At 41.0% G+C, this 19689-nt stretch overlaps 1 protein-coding gene across 11 annotated transcripts in view; it reads left to right on the forward strand.

Moving 5' to 3' along the window:
• Window positions 1-19689, forward strand: part of tns1b (tensin 1b) — a 174445-nt gene that overhangs the window by 77224 nt on the left and 77532 nt on the right. Inside the window, exon 1 of one of the 11 annotated variants that reach the window (XM_042425623.1) lies at window positions 5090-5721. The exons of the other annotated variants lie outside the window; for them this stretch is intronic. Within the exon in view, the coding sequence (XP_042281557.1) occupies window positions 5701-5721 (21 nt within the window). The 5' untranslated portion in view covers window positions 5090-5700. Of the gene's footprint in view, window positions 1-5089; window positions 5722-19689 lie in introns of those variants that run through there. 11 annotated transcript variants of the gene reach the window in all.

Consider the following 19689-nt stretch of genomic DNA (forward strand, 5'->3'; position numbering starts at 1 on the left):
TAAAGTTGCCGGCTGTAAAACTAAAACAAAGAGCTTAAAGATGCTAAAAAAGGGCAACTGCAGAGTTGGGCGATAATTTCCTGGGGGTTTGTTCACAGCAACACCTTTCATGTGAAACATACAGACGGGTGACAATTAAAAAAAACACACACAGGTGCACTGCATTGTACAATTAGACAATTAACATCCAGTCATGCTCTGTGACTTGTATAAAAATGCTGAGCAGGTCCAGTTGATTTTGATTTTGTATCAAGATGGCAAGAGGAAAAGATCCGAGTGACTTTGTAACAGGGTTCATTGTTTGGGCATGGATGGCAGGAGCATGAGTCACAAATACTGGCCAGTGTTTCAATAGGAACACTGACTAAAGGGACAGCTGCGTTTAAATCCATGGGAAAGACAACAGTAAATAGGGTCGGATATTGTGGTTGACAGCGCACATTTAATGACCGTAATGCTCGTGCATTAGTGCAATATGTAAGGAAAAACAGAGGAGCAACTCGTCCTCAGGTGACTGAGAATGTCAATGCAGGACGTGATCACACTGCGTCAGCAAGAACAGTCGGACGACAATTACATAGAGAGGGATATTATAGTAGGGTTGCACTGCATAAACCCCTCATTACAAAGATGAATGCACATTTAAGAGTTCAGTGGTGCAAAAACCATAGGCACTGGTCTACAGAGATGTGGAAAAAAGTGATATGGTCAGATGAGTCATCCTCCACCATATTCTCAACAAATGGGCGAGTGTATGTGTGGCGTACACCAAGAGAATGGTACAGGCCTGAATGCTTGACCCCTACAGTCAGGGGATCTGGTGGCTCTTTTATGCTGTGGGGGGTATTTTGCTGGCATGGTTTGGGTCCACTTGTCCCCTTAGAGGGAAGGGTCACTGCAAAGAGTCATCACCTTTATCCTATGATGAAATATTTCTATCCTGATGGGAGTGGTCTCTTCCAGGATGACAATGCCCCCATCCATAGGGCATGTTGAGTCATATGCTATGGCCTTCGCAGTCATCAGATCTCAACCCAATTGATCACCTACGGGAGATTTTGGACTGACATGTTAACCAGCGCTCTTAGCCACCATCATCAAAACACCAAAAGAGGGAATATCTTTTGGAAGAACGGTGTTCATCCCTCCAGAAGAGGCTTGTAGATTCAATGCTGAGGTGTATTGAAGCTGTTCTGGCGGCCAAGGTGGCCCAACACCTTACTAAGACACTTTATGTTGGTGTTTCCTTTAATTTGTCACCCATTTCATCCATTGTTAGCATAAGTATATTGATTAATGCAGCTTCAACTTTGACTTTATAAGCAAAGATCCTCTTGTTATTATCTGGTCGAGCTCAAATAGAATGATTGGATATATTTGAACGATTTCGTGCTGCAAAAACAAAAACAGAGGTTCCCTGATTTGTGTGCTTCGTGAAAACCAAAAACAATCATCTGTCATTTCTGTCTCTCTGTCCCAGTGCATGAGTAAATGGCTTACACAAGGAGCTGTGGCTTATAGCCATGTATTTAGTAACATGTGCATAGATACAGTAGAGAAAACAAACAGGAACACCCAGCTTTTAACATGATGGAGTAATCAGGAGTTGCTGGAAAGAATGTCAGCAATCGGCCAAGTGCATGTAAAAGACGATGATGGCAGAAACAAGTGAGGGGTAGGATCAAGTAGAACATACCATCTAATAAATAATATGAGATTTGAATTAATTGTCCAACAAAACATGTTTTTAAATCTTTATTCATCCAAAGAGCTTTTGCTGAGCATGCATCCTCTTTTTCTGGCATCACTGAGTGTTCCTGACTGCTGGAACAGCTGTGTAAAATGCCTTGCTGTTGGACACCTCCTCATTACAAGCGGAAGGAGTTCAAGCTCCCCACCCATATAACTCCAGTTAGTACTTTGATTCAGAGTGACAACTTTTCCGTCCTGTGTTTGCTTCACTGTGTCTAAGCTGCTGCTGCTTAATCATGACCATCCAGGAAAAAAATCCATGTTAAATCTGGTCTGTATGCTGAGTGGGCGTTGGTGAAACGTTCCACTGGACTCTGGGGGACAGTGATCTGCTCGGCTAGGCTGTTACTTGGGAAAGCCTGAGTCAGACTTGTGAAAGCTCTCTCTCTCTATGGTCCTCCCTTTCTTTCTGTCTTATTGTCTCTTCATCTTTCATTTTAACTGTTCCCATCCCTGTCTCGTTTTCTCGCTGTCGTCATCGTGAAATCATAACAAAACAATTGATCTTTGTGTGTTTGCTTCTCGCTTAAACAGCCACTGTGTTTTTCCAGTTACAAAAGTCAAATTGAACATGGATGACAGCGCCGAGAGAGGTGTGCTGTCGTCAGCAGGAAGGATTCATGATGATATTAAAGAGAGGCCTGTCAACAGTCCAGTGATTTAACTTACTAGGAATGACATCTCTCCTCAAGTTATTGCATACATGGCTCTGCTAGAACAAAATGAGCAAAAAAAAAAAAAAAATTGCGGCATGGCGTCGTTTAGCTAATCTGATGTCAAAAGGATTATAGACAGCAGTCACGGGATCAGGAAGGTAATAAAAGCTAAGACACAGGAAAAAGACCAGACTGAGAACATATTAGTTTCAAAAACAGACAGATAACTTTCCCATGCTTTACAATCCCTAACATATAGATGCATAATTGCACTGCGGTGATTGTGGAAGCACAAAGCTCTAACTCATTCCAACATGGACAAACACAGACACCAAGAAGCAAGGGGAATTCCTAATTCCCACAGTTCAACCTGGTCCCTCCATAAAAAGGTGTGTATCTCACATAAACAAGCATGTTGTTTTGTTACCATAAACCATATGTCGCCTCTCTGGCAGCCCTTCCTTCCTGACTTCCTGGCCCTTGTCATTAATAGTGAATTAAATAACGTTTACTGAGACGACATCTGGTGAACATGACTTCAGCAAAAGGTGTTACCTTTAGAGCTACGTTCCATGTAATTACTTTCGAGCCGAGATCAAAGACGGCGGCCATTCTTTCCATGTTGAGGCATAATAGTTACTACAAATTTTTGTGACACGTATTTCAGTAATGTCCCTTTATCTGCTACTGGATAATAGCTTGTGAGGAAACGAGTCGAAATGCCACAACGCTTACTATACATCTGTGAGAACTATCATACTTTAGAAGTACCTTGCTATCATCGTAATTTCAGGTGTGGTTTGTTTGTTCCAGGAATTCCTGCCTTGTTATATTCTGAAATGTTTGTTAGGTCAGATTGTCTATTGTTAGTATTGTCACTTTCAGGAAAAGTTGAGCAAACTTCAGTCTTAAGACATGTTCACAAAAGTTGGTGATGCCACTGTTGCATCTAGGCTAACATGTCATCAATGTGAGTGTTAATTGACAATCCTACTGTAAGCACGGCCTCTTTCCCTGAGTGCAGCAACTAAACAAGAACATAAAAGATGTCTGTAGTTTTTCTGTTCTTATGCCTCAGCTTACAAAACTACAAACACAGTCAGTCAAAATGGTCAAAAGATGTTTCCGTGGGAAGATTTTTAACCACAACACTCAGTACTCTGATCACGGTGACGGTGTTGTTTTTATTCCATCTCCAAAGCTAAACAGCCACATGGTACACATGTTGCTATATTGTTGACTAAACAATCCAACATACAGTAACTGGGAGTAAGGTGGGGTTTTGGGGGTTATATACAAATCCATAGTGCAGAATACACTCCATGTCATAACACAAGCCACAGTCAATTTATTCATATAATCACAAATCACAAATGTTCGTTAGGGGGCTTTACAATTTGTGCAGCAATACAGCATCCTCTATCCTTACACCCTTGATTCAAATAAGGAAAAACTCCCCCCAAAAACCCATTTAACAGGGAGAAAATGGAAGAAATCTCAAGAAGAGCAACAGAGGAGAGATCCCTCTTCCAGGGTAGACAGATGTGGAATAGATGTTTTGCGTACTGAATAGACCAGATAGCAAGAAATTACAGAAAGACAGCATGGAAAAACAGGATCACAAAATTATAGCTGGATTGATAATATGGTTATGGTTGTCACAATGTGCAGACACTGAAAAAAGATGCTGGCTTGAGTGATTATGAGTTTTAAAGACATCAATGTGAAGAGAACGACAGCTCACGTGTGTCGTTTGAGCCGACTTTCACTCGATTTCTTGCGATTTTATTGATCTCTGACTTTTCTCACCCTCGAAAGCTGCAGTGACTGTTTTAAGTCAGCTGATGGCAGAGTGTTTTAGTTCGAGTTATAAGCCTCGTCCAGCGAATGAAGAAGCTGCTTATGTAAACCCCACGAAAAGCCTGTCATCAATGGTTATTATTGAATATGTATATATATATTTATATTCAGGTATGGAGTGGGAGAAGATCAATACACATTTGAAATAAAAAGGTGGTTGCATGCATTGTTGAATTAAAGGGGCCGGTAATTGATCAGTAAAGTCAATCATTTTCAACTGACCTCTTGCACAGTGCAATACTCTACTGTACAATGTTGTTGCATGGTTGCAGTTTTTAATCTTTAGTTCACGTCCATATCTGATTATATCGACATTAAGACAGAGTTTTATTATTGTAGTCAACATGATTAAGTGGCACCGGGAGTTGAAAGACATAGTGTGCTGTGTTAGTGACTGATAAGTATGTATCTCCTCACTGCTGCTGACACTGTTTGACTTTGGAGTTGTTATCAAGTCAATGCATTCATTCATGGTACTTTCTCTCTCGTTGCAGCTGTAGACTGAGTGTGTGAGTGTGTGTGAGTGTGTGTGTGTGAAAGAGGGAAAGTCAAAGAGAGAAAGAGAGAGAGGGAACGAGACAGAAAAGGCGAGTGTAAGGGGGGGTGGGTGGAGGGTGGAGGGGGCGACTCATATTTAACCTGTAACTTGAGAAGCTGATAACAAGGACAGAATGAAGAATGAGCTTGTAAGGAAGGAGAAGGAGTGTGTGTTTGTGTGTGTGTACGTGTGAAAAAAGTGAGAAAGAATAGGGCTGTGCTTTTGTTTCCTGAGCTCAAGTCCCATTCGCCCTGATCTCCCTGGGAAATTCTGTTCAATATTTTTTTTTTCTCTTTTTTTTTCATTACTCATGTGGCTCCCTGTTTGGGAGGAGGGTGAAAATGGACTGAACAAGAGGGAGGAGAAAACCCAGGCAGCAAAAGAGAGGGAAATAGCTATAGCCAGTAGCCAGACTTTGCCTGCTTATTCAGCGCTGAGTGCTGCACTGCGCCGTTTCCAGTTGTGGGATGTTAAGATTTTCCTTTGGCTGCACTTCTCCCCACTCTCGCGCTCTCACATTAAGACTCTTTAGACATTTTTATGCTCATTTTCAAGGAGGAGGAGGAGGAGTGAGAGAGGGAGAGACTAGCCAGACCTATTAGCCTGGAGCCTGAAACACAGACACCAACTCTCTCTCTCTCTCTCGCTCTCTCTCTCTCTCTCTCTCTCTCTCTCTGACACATTCATACACACAGTCGTACACTCCTCCGGCTCCGCGCTGCACCAAGGTAACAGTGAGAGTGGATTTAGCTTTAGCCATCTGGACGGAGCGCAGGGAAAACCTCTGCAACAGGGGGGGGGGGGGGGAGAGAGGAAAAGGACAATGCAGCACTAAAACACCAGCCGCACCAAAAAGGAAACCAAAAAAGTGAAAGAGAGGCACACACAGACAGGATGGCCACCGCAGTGTTTCAGGTAAGGAGTATGGTTTAACAGAGAGAGAGAGGGGGGGAAAGAGCTGCTGTCTGGTCTGGTATTCGAGCTCCTGGCTGTCCCAAGTGTTGGCTGTGCTGTGCTCTGTTTCACAGCAAGCTACTCCGCATTGTGGATTTGCTTGATTGGATGGGAGACAGAGAAAGCTTTAAGCGCTCTCACATGTATGTATGTGTTTTTTAAAGGGATGTATTTGACCTGCCATAGGTGATGTACTGGTGTGGTGTGTGAGTTGTGGCAGGCTTTACATATGCATTCATGTAGTAGATGTACAGTGTCTATGTGCATGTGTATCGATATGTGTGTGTGAGAGAGTGATTACAGTCGTGTTAGTGTCTGCATGTTTGCACAGTACATCGGGCTGCCTCTACTGTATGTTCACTGGATGACAGGAATGTGAAAAAGTGAGCATGCTAGGAAGAGATGAATCATATTTTTTGTTTGTTGTATTAGTGTAGTCTTGTATGTGTTTATTTAATGTAAGGCACTGCTTGTTTCTGTAGGGCTCGTGTCTGTGTGTGGTCTCCTTGGCTTACCATATTTTGTGGTTGGTGGCCCATGGTCATAGCTGGAATGACAGTGGTGGTGTATGTCTCCTCTTGTTTTCAGTTTTTCTCTCTTCTCTTCTCTTCTCTTCTCTTCTCTTCTCTTCTCTTCTCTTCTCTTCTCTTCTCTTCTCTTCTCTTCTCAGAATCTGACAACAATCATTTGCCATTGAAAGTAATATTTCATCTATTAAAAGCTCATATGTGTGTGTTTTGCAGGTAAGAGAAAAAGTGTGTGTGTGTGTGTGTGTGTGTGTGTGTGTGTGTGTGTATGTGTTAGTCTGCTTGTGTGCTTTGTGTTCATGAGATTTCAGTGTGTGATTTCAGCCATGAACTCAGCCGCAGTGTTTCACAATAGAACCTTGCAAAAGTTGTTGCACAGAAAAAAAAAATCGCCCCTAGGCGTGAGAAAACCCAACAGCACTTTGGGAATTTTTAGCACACAGAGTAGATGTAATCGCAAAAGTTGCAAAATTGCAAAAAGAATAAGGGCATAGTTCGAATAAATAGAGCATATTCTTAAACACATCAGCAAGGTAGAGCTGTATGTGGATAACTGTGATTTTCCCTGTCAGCCCAGTCTGCTTGGTTGGCCTGGAACCAGTACCACATTATACTCTGTGAAATAAGGGTTAATGTACTGCAGTTCAACAGAGCTGTTAGATAGCTATGGCACCACTTGCTGGGCAAAGTTTTGCTGTTGCGCCCCTATTGACCCTCCAAACACCTTCTGCCCACTTTGCATTGAGTACTTCATGTTCCCTGTCACTTCCAAGGTCCCATCAAGTACAGTGCACAGGGCCAAATAATGCCCAACCCACCTTTGTTGATATTGTATCTCAGTCTTGCAAATTAAGTGCAACTAATTGACATGCAGTGAACTTTGGGGCCCCTGGGGGTTTGGGGTAAGGATAATTTTTGATTGTACTGCAAGTGAATAGAAACCCCTGTTGTTCTTCTTCTGTTTAGATCATAATGCAACAAATTTTCTGTATATTTCTACCAAAAAAATGTGATTTTTGACATCAAATTTGTCATAACTTCTATAATGAGTAACCCAGAGCCGCACTGTTCATGCCTGCTCCTGTATGCACTGTGAAAAAATACGTCACTGTATCCTCAAATTCCTTGGAAGCAGTGGCCAACGTAAATGTAACACAGAACTGTCCTGCCTGGACAACGGCATTACCCATGGCTCCTGGTTGTGTGGGAATGGCGTACATCCACTGGCGGGGAGCGCATGCCGGACTGGGTTTCAGAGGAGACATTTTTCATCATTACTAGCTGCCAGGGAAGCAGTGCTCCAGTCAACCCCCTGTCTCTCCTTCAGGCAACTCATGATAGATGCATAACCACAACCACACATCCAGCCAGGAGAGGGACGTAGAAAGGTTTAGGCAGTTTGGGAAGGTGTGTGTTGAGTGGCTGTGTATGTGTGTGTATGTGTGTGTGTGTGTGTGTGTGTGTGTCTTTCTGGGAGAAGGGATAAGGCAGTGGTCCACGGACCATAAAAACCACCAGCATGAATTCTCATGCTCCTCTGCTGATGTAATCCTTCCTGGGTGTGTGTGTCTGCATACCCCTGTAGTTTGTGTATGTGTGTGTCATTCCTTACAGACAAAGCAAACCTCTATTATTACCATATATTGTAAAACAAAAAGAGGCTTTTGCTTAGCTCAGGTTTTAATCATTTTTTCTCATTACTGCAGAACAGACTGACAGTGCAAAGTACTTGTTTTTGATGAATGTCTGTCTTAAAATCTCCTGTTATAGGACTGGAAGCTTTGTTTCAATTCACATCACCACATAAACCACGAAAGGCATAGCTGGTCGAGTCTTGGCCAACCTTTATTTCACTCCTCCTCACTCATCTTGAGCCATCTAGTAGCATGGCTCTAGGGAAGGCAATATCGACCCACCGCTTTGGTCCAAACTGAAATATCTCAACAACTGTTAAACAGATTGCCATGAAATTTTGTACAGACGTGTAGATGGTGCTCAGAGGATGAATCCCAATGACTATGGTGATCTCTTTCCTCTAGCACCACAGGCAGGTCAAAGTTTGAATTAGCACAACATCTAGTACATACATTTATGGTTCCTAGACGGTGTATTTTAAAGACTTTGATGATCCTTCTGACTTTTCATCTTCATGAGGTTGAAATTTGCGGTTTTCGAGTGAAATGTACCAACAATTGAATGGATTACCATGAAATTTGGTACACACATTTATGATCCCCCCGAAATAAATCATAATAACTTTGGTGATGTCTAACTTTTGATCTAGATTGGACAAAAATTCAATTTGACCTGTAGTTTATGGCCAAATACCATCAAAACTAATTGCATTCATGTCAGTCTCAGCTGTATTTAGTTTAGAGCTAATTAGCAAATGTTAGCATGCTAATATGTTGAAAACTGAGATGAACATGGTAAACTTGCTAATAGCAGCATGTTAGCATTGTCATTGTGAGCATTTGAGCAATGTGAGCTGTTAGCATGGCTGTAGGCTCTGATCTTTCTTCTTCTTCTTTCTACATCCTATCCACATTCATTTGTAGATAGATAGATAGATAGATAGATAGATAGATAGATAGAAATCTTGGCATTGGCAAGGTGATTCAAAGGCATGAACGTACTTTGTGATATAAGCCAGGTAGAAAACATTCACTCAGTGTTATGCTCAAGTACAAAGTTTGCATAATACAGAATTCACAAAGCTAAATCAATACATGGCATAATGCATATACCCTCTAATGTTATACAAATGATGTATTGTTGGGCCTTGCTATACACTCAGAAAATGCACTACAGCAATGTGTACACAGAAACGTTTTTTTTTATACGCTTTGTCCTCTGTACTCAGTGCTGACACATACTGTGAACCAAAATAAATAATCTACGGTTGTGCCAAAGCATCATGCCCCACAGTTGAGCTTTTAGTGTAATTAATAGTTTCCAATGAGGGCACAGTAAAAGCTTAATAATTCATATCAAGGGTATCATAATGTTTCGCTTATAGTAGTTACTTAGCAGGTCGCCTGGCTCGTATGAAAAACTGCTGTCACAGACTCAGAGGAAGGCGTTTAAGGAGTGTATGAAAGAACATATCCGGAGACTAATGTTGCAGTTAAAATGAACAGTGGACCCCTTTAGGATTTATTGCTTAGACGCTGTAACAACTCAGTACTGTAAAGACATGAGAAAGCCCACCCACTCGGACTAAATAATGCCTATTCATCCTCTCAGAACTGATGTAATGTTTTCAGTTTTATTGTTTGGTATTATTTTGTGCTACAACTCAAACTGGTGTTTCGCTCAGACCAAAATTGTACCTCAAATATAGTCTGTCATACGCATTTTTTTTCTTTGGCTAGAAAGCTGTTTGAATCGAACGTTTTATTTTGTTGGTTTCCATTTTACATCTTGGTTACAATCCTTGTTTTCTTCCCATTTGGCTTTCAGTGGTTCCAGCAGATGAATGCTTTCTGCAGACCCTCATACACTAATACCCCTTAAATAGAGGAACTTCTTATAATACCTCTAAGAAGAGGGACATTATAGTGAGACATTTAATGATGGCTAATCTTCTAAATGACTTCATGCAATCAAGCTGCCTGTTATATTGACCCTTTCTTTGTTTTTTCATAGTTAAGGAAGAAGTTCTTTCCATGGCTGAGGAAAGAAGGGGGGGGATGTGGGGTGGGAGTGTTCTACCACTCTTCTTGTTCACTTTCCCAGTCTTTGACATGGCCTTTTAGTTTAAGAAGTGGCTTTACATTTATTATTATCAAATGTCATTGGTTCCCATTTGCCGTGACAACATCAAGATGGCTGTCTTATCAGTTGCCAAACAGTCATGTCTGAAGTAGGCTATAGGAACGAAGTAGCAGGCTTTATTTGACCTTCACAAACAAAGACCTATTTTGCCTTCAAAGCAAAATGATGCTTATTGAATGTGGCTCCTCCAATAAAACTCAGCTGAAATTTAGGCCATGCGTAGAGTTTTATAGATTAGTTATAGATTTTTTTCAGTTTATAATGCCCTGATGTCCCCAAATGCATAGGCTAGGATATTGCACTTTGGTGTAAAGGCAATATTAGGTGCCTTAAATTTACTTAAATGTCAGTCTCTGTTTGGGATCGGAACTCCTCCAACTGGTAAAGCTCAAAGTCATAAATCTTCACTTTGGAAGTAGAAGTTCCCGTGCATATTTTTTTCCTGTGTACAGAGTGGTTCCCAACAGCAGAGAAGGTAAAGAAGAGCTTGATGGTTGATTTTCAAACTTTTTTTTGAAGCAGGTTTTCTCATAAGTGGTTTGGAGGGTGCTGAGCTGTTCTTGCCCTCTGAATAGTCTGGGGGAAGAGCTAGTTCCTGTTCTCCTATATAATCAGTAAAGTTCCCTTTAAATGCAGTAGTGATTTGTTGAAGCATTTTAAGCATCTTACATGTTGATATTCTGCTCCTTCAACAAGAAACTGAAAGCACACAACACAGACAGTACTAAACAAACACATTCTTTCAAGTCTGCAGAATGTTTGTTTGTGTCACCGTTTGTAAGCACTTTGATTAACATTTATCATAGCTAACCCTGAGAAGTACCCTGGGGACTGAGACTGTCTTAATAAAAATTATTTCAGCAGGTGCTCCAAAAACAACATACATTTATTTTCAAGTGACAAAGCCCTCTAGTGGACGTAGTAAATATGACAGAAGAAGAGGAGGAAATTAGGTGACGTTATTATAGAGCAACAAAGTCCATGTGGGCAGGATGTTGTGGTGGATGAAGGGTCTAGAATAAGATCCTCTAACCTTAAAAAAGTAGTCATTTTAAGCGAAACCATTATATTTCCATAACCTTAACAGAGTTCTTGTCAGTTAATTTGAAGGACGTCTTCGAGTAAATGCACATGTACGGCCATGAGCAAGTGTGTGAGGCTGTGAGGCATCAAGACATGCAGCCATGTGATGACAAAGGCAAGGAAGAAGATGACTGCAAGCATGTAAACACAGATGCAAACGATACAGGTTTAAACTTTTAAGAAAAATGAAGGAAATGCATTCATCACATTTTTTAGACCCTCAAGGATATGCACAGTGCATTTTGGTGAATCTAAACAGAACTCTGTTTGTTTAAAAGAAAACTCCACAAGGCACTTTAACATAGATAAAGTAGAGAGAAACAGAAAAAAACATGATAATTGTAATTTCATGGTTTTTTGAGTACAGTCTCAGTCTCAGTTGTGACGTCTTCCAGTCTGTTTGTTCAATAGACACGAGGAAAGCAGGAGTTCATGATGTCACCTCCACCGCCGCACTAATTGGTTTATATCTTATCTTAAGTCATGCTTTGGATTTAGTTGTTGACTTTAATTCTTTGACGTGATGTAGAGTTTGACAAAATGCCATTTCTTTAGAGGACACTTTAGAGGTTGTTGGAAAGCAAAGTAATCTCTTGTAATCGCCCTGCTTTTCACCCCGGTTACCTTATCTTATCTATCTTGTTTGACTTTTTTTTTTCATAATTTGATGAATGTTTGTATGAGTTGGATGTTTAACCTTGTAACAAAAATGTCCATATTTTTCAAATGTGATAGGTAAAAAATAATCAAATGTATCAAATCTTGTCTCCATCATTACTAATCTACCCAATATAATGAGTGCTTTCAGATTATGCAAGAATTAAAATTTCATAGTAAAGTTATATAAAATGTGAAAAAAAAAAATTGGGACACTGTGAAAAAGGCTAAACTTTGATTCACATTCAGTGAAATCAGTTAAAAACACACACCCAAATTGCAATTTGTTTCCATATGACCGAGCATTTATGCGAACACTATGTGAAGTATGTGCCCTATGTGTGTGTGCCAGCAGACGAACGGGAGGGTGGAGAGGTTGTTTTCTTTTTTTTTTTTTTTTTTTTCCTTATCAAGCCTTCATGTCTCTCTCTGAGGAATGTTTATAGAAAGCAGACCTGTTTCCTCAGTTTTGCCAGAAAGCCCTGATATTGTTGTTTGCTTTTCATAACTGATTGATGTGGAAGGGGGCTTGGTCTCGAAACATAAAGACAGGAAACATCGGTGCCAGGTCCCTGAATCTCTCCAAGTAGCAACGATGTTTGTCTGGCCCTGAACAGTTGGTGTATAGAGCGTTAATATGCCTTTTTATCATTCTTTAAAATGTAAAACATAGTATTTCAAGTGTTAATGCACTAGACATACTTTCACTAATGTTCTGTTAGAATAAACAACATGTTTACTCTTTCTATAAATTGTTGTGTCCTCTGCTGTCCTCGTGGATATTTCTACATCAAATGAGGACTTTGAAGACCGATTTAAAATGCTGTATAAATACTGAAAATTCAAATTTAATGGTAGCTTTGCTCAGCTTGTTCATGGCCTGCTAATGACAGTGTTCATTTATCCCTCTTAGATATATTAGTAATATTTATCACAGTAATATTTGTGCTGGAAACCACAGTGCAGCAGTGATTAATACATGCAGGAGTCAGGTTATGCAATTCTCATGCAGATCTGTGAAAGGATCAATATTTTCTCCATCAATTCAAACACACATCTGATGTCGAAAAACCTGGAACGACAGCGTACAAAACAATACGGAGCAAACAGAGAATGCCAGTCGTATTCGAACATAATCTCCACTCTTACGTTTCTCAGTATTCAGCGTGGAAAAACAATTATGAGCCAAAAACAGCAGTTGAAAGAGAACTAGATGAAGGAGGGAGAAGGAGATGACGGGAAATACATGGAGGGACTTTGGCGAGATTAAATATGAAACCCGAACCCGCCCATCCATCTGTCATTCGATACAGCAAAGTCTGTAGGCGTGAAGGTGAGTTAGTGTGGCAGTTGCCTGTAAGCTCCTTGCATGTTAACATACTGTAAGACTGTAACATCCTGTGGAGGGGCTGTTTTTTTTTTATCTGGGTTATGAGTTAACAGCTCATCTTGTCGTGGTGTGCTAAATGCCAGCATGACTGACTTTTAGCACAGACTTGCATCAGCTTGTCCAATCCCCCCCCCTCACCCCCCCTCCAACCTCACCACCCACTCAAGTACTTTTTAAGATTGAAACTACTTGATTTTGGAAACAACAGTTGCCAAATCAGTCTCACCACAAGGTCCATTTAGTAGCTGTTTCTGGAGCTTTCCATCATATCATCATGTCATGGAAATTGTAGATGATCAAATTCTTCATGGCAGGGACACAAAGGACAACTCCCGTACCGCTGATGAAGATCATGTGATATGATTGAAAGCTCCAGAAACAGCTTCTAAATGGACCTTGTGGTGAGATTGTTTTGTCAGCTATATCCCGTTTCTTTTATCTGTTCTCAAGAGCTTCAAAAATATAACAGTTGATATTATGGTTAGGACTGTGGCAAGTGCTGCGCTCTACCATGTTAAATCTTAGTGTGCACAGAAACCACAATAACTGTAATAACCACACTATCATATTATGTGGTTATAATGCTGTGTATTTAATGGCATAGTGAAAGGCATATATCAGATTTATCAATCAATTTCTCTCCGCTAAAAGGTTCTAATTTCCGCTTTTTTAATATGAGACTAGTTTGTAACCCGGCAGTCGAATGTATTTGCCCTGATTTACCCCACATTTACAATAACGTGTATAACCTTTTATTCATAAAGGACTTTTCTGTCTGTATCTTCTTCACTCCTCATCTCTCTCTCTGTCTCCTTCTGTTTGTTGCTTCCCTTTCTTTACACTGGTTCCTAACATCCCCCGCGAGTGAGCAGATGTCCTATGACATCATGTGGAAAAATGTTTTCATGTGTCACTAAGATACAAAACGGGAGTTGCCGAAAGACTACTTTTCACTTCTGACAGAGGCTAAAGTTTCTCCTTGCTTCCAGTCTTTGAGCTAAGCCTTGAAGATCTTTCTCTGTACTGTACGCACACAGATGACACTGGTATCCTCTCGTCTGACTTGCCAAAAATGTTGAGGTGTTGCTTCAGTAGAATGACTTGGATTTGGATGAGCAGCAAGAAAAACTTTAATTTGGCGTGCCCCATCAAAAACAGAATTGTCTTTTGAAGATGGCAAACTAAGTAGATAACCAGCTCCAAGCGAGGGACTTTCACTATGGATGCCAAAGGATGTACACCCCCGCGCAACCCTGATTCTCCACGGCTGCCCTCTCCCCTCTCTCCAGACCCCCCACCCCACCCCTCCTCATCCCCTCCACCACTTGGCCCGGTGCCAGACAGTGAGAGCCATGCTAAATGTGTAAATCAGCGTGCTGGTAAATACCGGCTCTTAGCTGAAAGAGTCTGGGAAGAGAACGTGACCCCTGCTGTAACTTTGGAACAAAAGAAACAAGCTGTAGCTTCTCCCCTCTCCACGCCATTACTCCCGTCGAACAAAGACAGGGTGAGAATGAACAGGCGCTCCGCTCGGCAGAAGGCCACTTGAGTCCCGGCCGTGGAGAAAAAACATGGCAGGGACATGCAGAGGCTGTTGGATCCCTCTGGGGCTCAAGTTGTTCATACACAGACAGAATAACATTAAGTGTGTGCTCTTCATTATGGTTTTAAATCTTAATTCTTACATATCTACCGCAGTTTTTGTTTAGTTTTTTTGTGTCATTTCTCCATTTACAGTTCAAACATAAACACACATGAATGATGCATAAACATATCGTACAGTATACAACACAGTACGCACACACTGCTTATAGTATATAGTACTCATGCACAAGGGTACATGCAAAAAAGAAACAGACACACACATGCCCCTCCATTCCTGAAGTGTTTCTTGTGCTGTGAAACATAAATCAGCGACACCGAGACAGGGAACAGTGTTTGAAACAGCAGTTGAGACTGCTGTTCAGTCGTGTACATGTCCTGCAGTCCAATCTGCTCAATAAATCTGAGATTTTCCACAACTTCCCCTGGAAAAAAACAAGAGACCGTAACTTTCACAGAGACAGATAGAAGAAAAGAACAAAAAAGAGAGGTAGAAATAGACAAATTTGATAAAACAACGTTAGGGATCCTACTGAATTATCATTCTGTGTACATATTATGCACATATTGTAATAAATAAATGATTATGGATAGAAAAGTAGACAAACACAAAGTTATAGGGCATGGGCACTTGGACTGCTTTCCCATCATTCCTTTGTGCTTTGATAATATCCCAATATGTCCATACGGACCCACACTCTGGCACACTCCAGCATCACGGCTGCAGAAAGCCTTCTGTTACTGGTTACGCCTCACAAATTGAATTTGCACACTGAATAGTTCTGCTGGGATGTGCCAGATGCAAGGATCTGGATAAACATAAAAGCACTCAGGGCAGCCGTGTGTTTATATGCCAGTGCGGAGGGCCGGGGGAAGTTTCAGCGGCAGCGAATGCACGGCCCCACGCTCTTTTCCACAGTGGAAACAAGCTAACCTGCATGGCAACCATTTCGCTGCTTGTGATGGTATGGAGTAAAGCTGGAATGTGCTTTTCTCTGTCACAATCAATCACTCTGCTGTTTGATTTTTCCTACTTGAACTTTGTGATTTATAGACATAGGCAAAGCAGAGGTTTTACTGCAGGTTATTTATCCAAACTATGAATCAATTTATCATTTATGAACTGTATGGCTCCTCACTGGTCACATCATCAATGACAGTCATTGATATATTCAGAGCTCGGAGACTGACAGCAGTTACATAACGCCACCGTGTCTGGAGTGTGTCAGTTGCTAGCAGAAAGCTGACTGCAAATGAGCGCTGTCCTACGAGCCAGAGACGTCTGACATGGACTTTTGTCTGCAGGAAATGGGCCCTTGTTTAATGCTGTTAACACAAGCATGTACGGAATGCAACAACACAATTATCCTTTATTATATTACACTCATTTGAATACTCCTGATAGCATCAACACACACTCTTGCCAGGCCTCCTCCCCACGCACCGCAGAGCACGGACAAAGGCTTTGTGTAGGTTTTCATCTAAATTCAAACGGCGATTCAGAAGCCACCGGTTGAATCACATCTATTGCGTTCAGTTGTATGGATTGATTCAGATATGAGCGCTTTTCTTGTGATCGCTTGAAAATACTTCTTACATGCAGTATGACATGTGAGCGCTGGATTAAGATAGACTTGAAAAAAAATCTAAATTTATCCTTTTAAATGATTTATGGACGGAGAGGATGCAATGAGCAACATGCTGTAACTCACATGCTCCAATTCAAACGTCTATTAGCTCTTTATAACCTCTCTCCGTGCCGACTTTTCAGATTAGCTGTTCTTTGCCAGGAGTATTTTTCACATAGTGGTTTCCCACTGTTTGACCTGTGGCTAGCCCACTGCTAAGTGCTCACCTGCCCCCGTCCTTTGGATAAATATTCCCTGTGGTTTCTGGGAGATCCTGGCCGTGACCGCTTTACCAGACTGCAACAGTGCAAAGCTCCTCTTCAGCCTCAACTGTTAGGAAGTAGCTACTTTGCATGTGGGAGAATGTGAGCTATTCTGATGTGGGCCGACTACTTACCCACTCAATATGACCTTTACGTCAGAGGTTCTATTGAAGTGGCGACACTGGCTCACTGATGTTGTCTCAAACAGAATTGACTCCATTTAGCACAAATTAAAAGTATACATGTTATTAGACATGACATTCAACTAAATGTCAGTTGCCACAGACTTTTTGATTTTTGGAGGCTTCTTTATAAAGTCGCTCTTTGTGTTTTACATTTTGCCATTGTGTCTGATGGCACAGTGTCCCCTGAAATGTCACTTTTCATGATTACATTTCCATTTATTCATCACAATGCATCAGATCATCAGTTTGTCTGACGGCTGAGTCTTTCAATGAAAGGTTGTCTGATCAGAGTAGTATTCACTGCTCTGTGGTCTGTGAAGCTACAGGATACAACTGGGAGATGAATGATGAACCATTAAGTCCACTTTGGAGGCTTTTAAACACCAAGACCCTCCTCCATCTTGATACCTGTAAAGCAGAAACTAGCTTAGCTCAATGCTACATGGTTTTTTTCTTGATACGTGTGCTTGAACACACATTTAACCAGCCAGTGCACTGCATTGTCAGATAATGGTGCTATAACCAACTTTTTTGCCAGACTACCTTTCACCCCTACTGCTTAACACTTCTTAAAAATGAATGAGGAAGCATACTCTGTATACGCTTATATCTCCAACACATTTTTACACATTCTAGAAGAAGTTGACTAAACGCGTATGCATGTTCTTTTTTAGCTCACACAAATTCATGATTAGCAGCTGATAAGTTACAGCATGTTGACCAATGAGCATGAGAAAAACAGAAGTTTAAACACTGTACTTTGATCAGCTGCAAGTCTATGGCAGGTTTTGAGTAGCAAAAAGGATCGGGGGATTGTTCACACTTCAGTTGGAGTGTGTTAAGAAATTGTTGAAAGACCTTTTGTTAGAAATTTTTATCAACAGTTGAAGCAGATAAATGGAAATCAGCCATCATTAATGTCAAAATGTCTCCTGTGAGTCTTCAGTGGGTTTTTCCAAGTTAGGGTAATAGCATTTTTGTTAAACTGGATGTGTTTACATGTGCAAACATGGAGCAGGATACTCCAAAACCTGGCGTGTGTGTATGTAAATGTTTCTTAATGATTACTGACTGCAGATGGACTAGCTTTTAACAGCATGCAGGGCAGAGGCAGCGTCAGGTGAAAACACTGACCAGGCCTGAGGAGTCACAGGCAGTAGATGGAGGCCCTGAGAGAAGAACAGCATGTCGTTGTGAGTGATAAGGATGGTGGAGTCAGAAGAGGGGTTGGGGGAATGGTTGTACTACAGCGGGGTTAGAATAACTTGTATTGGAGGTGATTTGAGCCAGACGGAGATACTGTATCTTGTCAACTCCAGACACACTTCACCATGCCAGATGAAATTATCTGAAAACAGAGACGCATTCCACCGAGATGCCATCATTCAAGTACGCTGTTGATACTCGGGACGACGTGTTGGGCAACTGTGACAGACAGCAGTCTATGAGGAACATTTTGTTCCCTTTAAAATTTAAAAAAATATTCTTCGATTAACGTCACTTTTACCACTAATGTGACAGATTACGTCCAAACAACAATACATCACAGCCACTGTGCTGGAGCATGTCTTAAATTTAGGCGCTGCCTGTTTTCAAATCAGTGTATCAGCTGCTTCTACTTCTAAAACCGACTGAAACATGTAATCTGATAAAGGTCATTTCCTGTTTAGATTTAAAATTCCTGTATCCCAGATGGGATTCGTGTAAGAGCCATAAAAAGAGTTTTAAGAGACTAACGATGCAAGGTGACTCACGCATCCTCAACTTTGTGACTCCAATCAGCTAATCCTCACATCACAATGGCAGTCATCCAGTCATGCTTTTAGTTTAGCAAGCATCCGTTACAGGTGGTTAGACCAGTATACAGTATAACACCTCCAAAATATAGTCGTTTGTTTATTTAATTAAATTACGCCTTAGCTTTACATCACCATGCTAGCTGTTTGCGGCTTTGTTAGTTTCAAAGGACTGGGTGGGGGTTGTTCTGACCAATAAAAAACTTTTTTATTGGTTTATTGCATATGCAGTACCAGTACACACTTCCCCATTCACTTGAATGAGATAGTGTGTCCACACTTTTGACTTGTACTGTATAATATGTCCTGCTTAGACGCCTATATACCACATACCATCAAATATTGACATTGGTATCGACCTCAAAGATCCAATCTCTGTATGGTCCTAGTTGGTATAATGTAGGCAAGACATAGAGACACTCAAATAATATTGAAAATTGAGTTCAGACATTGAAACTGACTTAGAGAAGAATTTCATGGCATTGTTTTAAACATTATCCAAATGATCTACTATCTGAACTAATCTATGATACATGCCGTATGTGTGAAAGCTTATTGAAAGCGCACAACGTTTTCAAAAGGCCACCGTTAAGACATCCGAGTGGGCCAGAATTTTACTCTGTTTTTGCGGTCAGATGAGGAATGCGGTTCCTTCAACAGTAACACAAAACATATCCCAACAGAGCAGAGACCTTGTGTTCATGAAATGACACAATTAGTCTTGGGTAACGACAGTAATAGAGCGGTAGCAAAGATGAAAGGTGCTTTTAGAGGTGAACAGCTGTGATAGCCCGTCTGCCTAATTTCAAATTTAGACAGACAAGTCAAAAGCCTACTGAAATCATAAAGCTGTCCGGTGCAAATGCTTGTTGTTTGTCAGTTATGTAATGATAACATGTTGTTGCACATGGCTAAGTGGTGACAATTAAGTTTTTTTCTGTTAGTAGCCTTAGGGAAATGATGGTGAAACAGAAACAAATTGACAGAATACAGACGTGCACAGGAAGGAAACATCAGTGGT

This window comes from Thunnus maccoyii, chromosome 11 (assembly GCF_910596095.1).
Source record: "Thunnus maccoyii chromosome 11, fThuMac1.1, whole genome shotgun sequence".
In the NCBI taxonomy this organism is placed as follows: Eukaryota; Metazoa; Chordata; class Actinopteri; order Scombriformes; family Scombridae; genus Thunnus; species Thunnus maccoyii.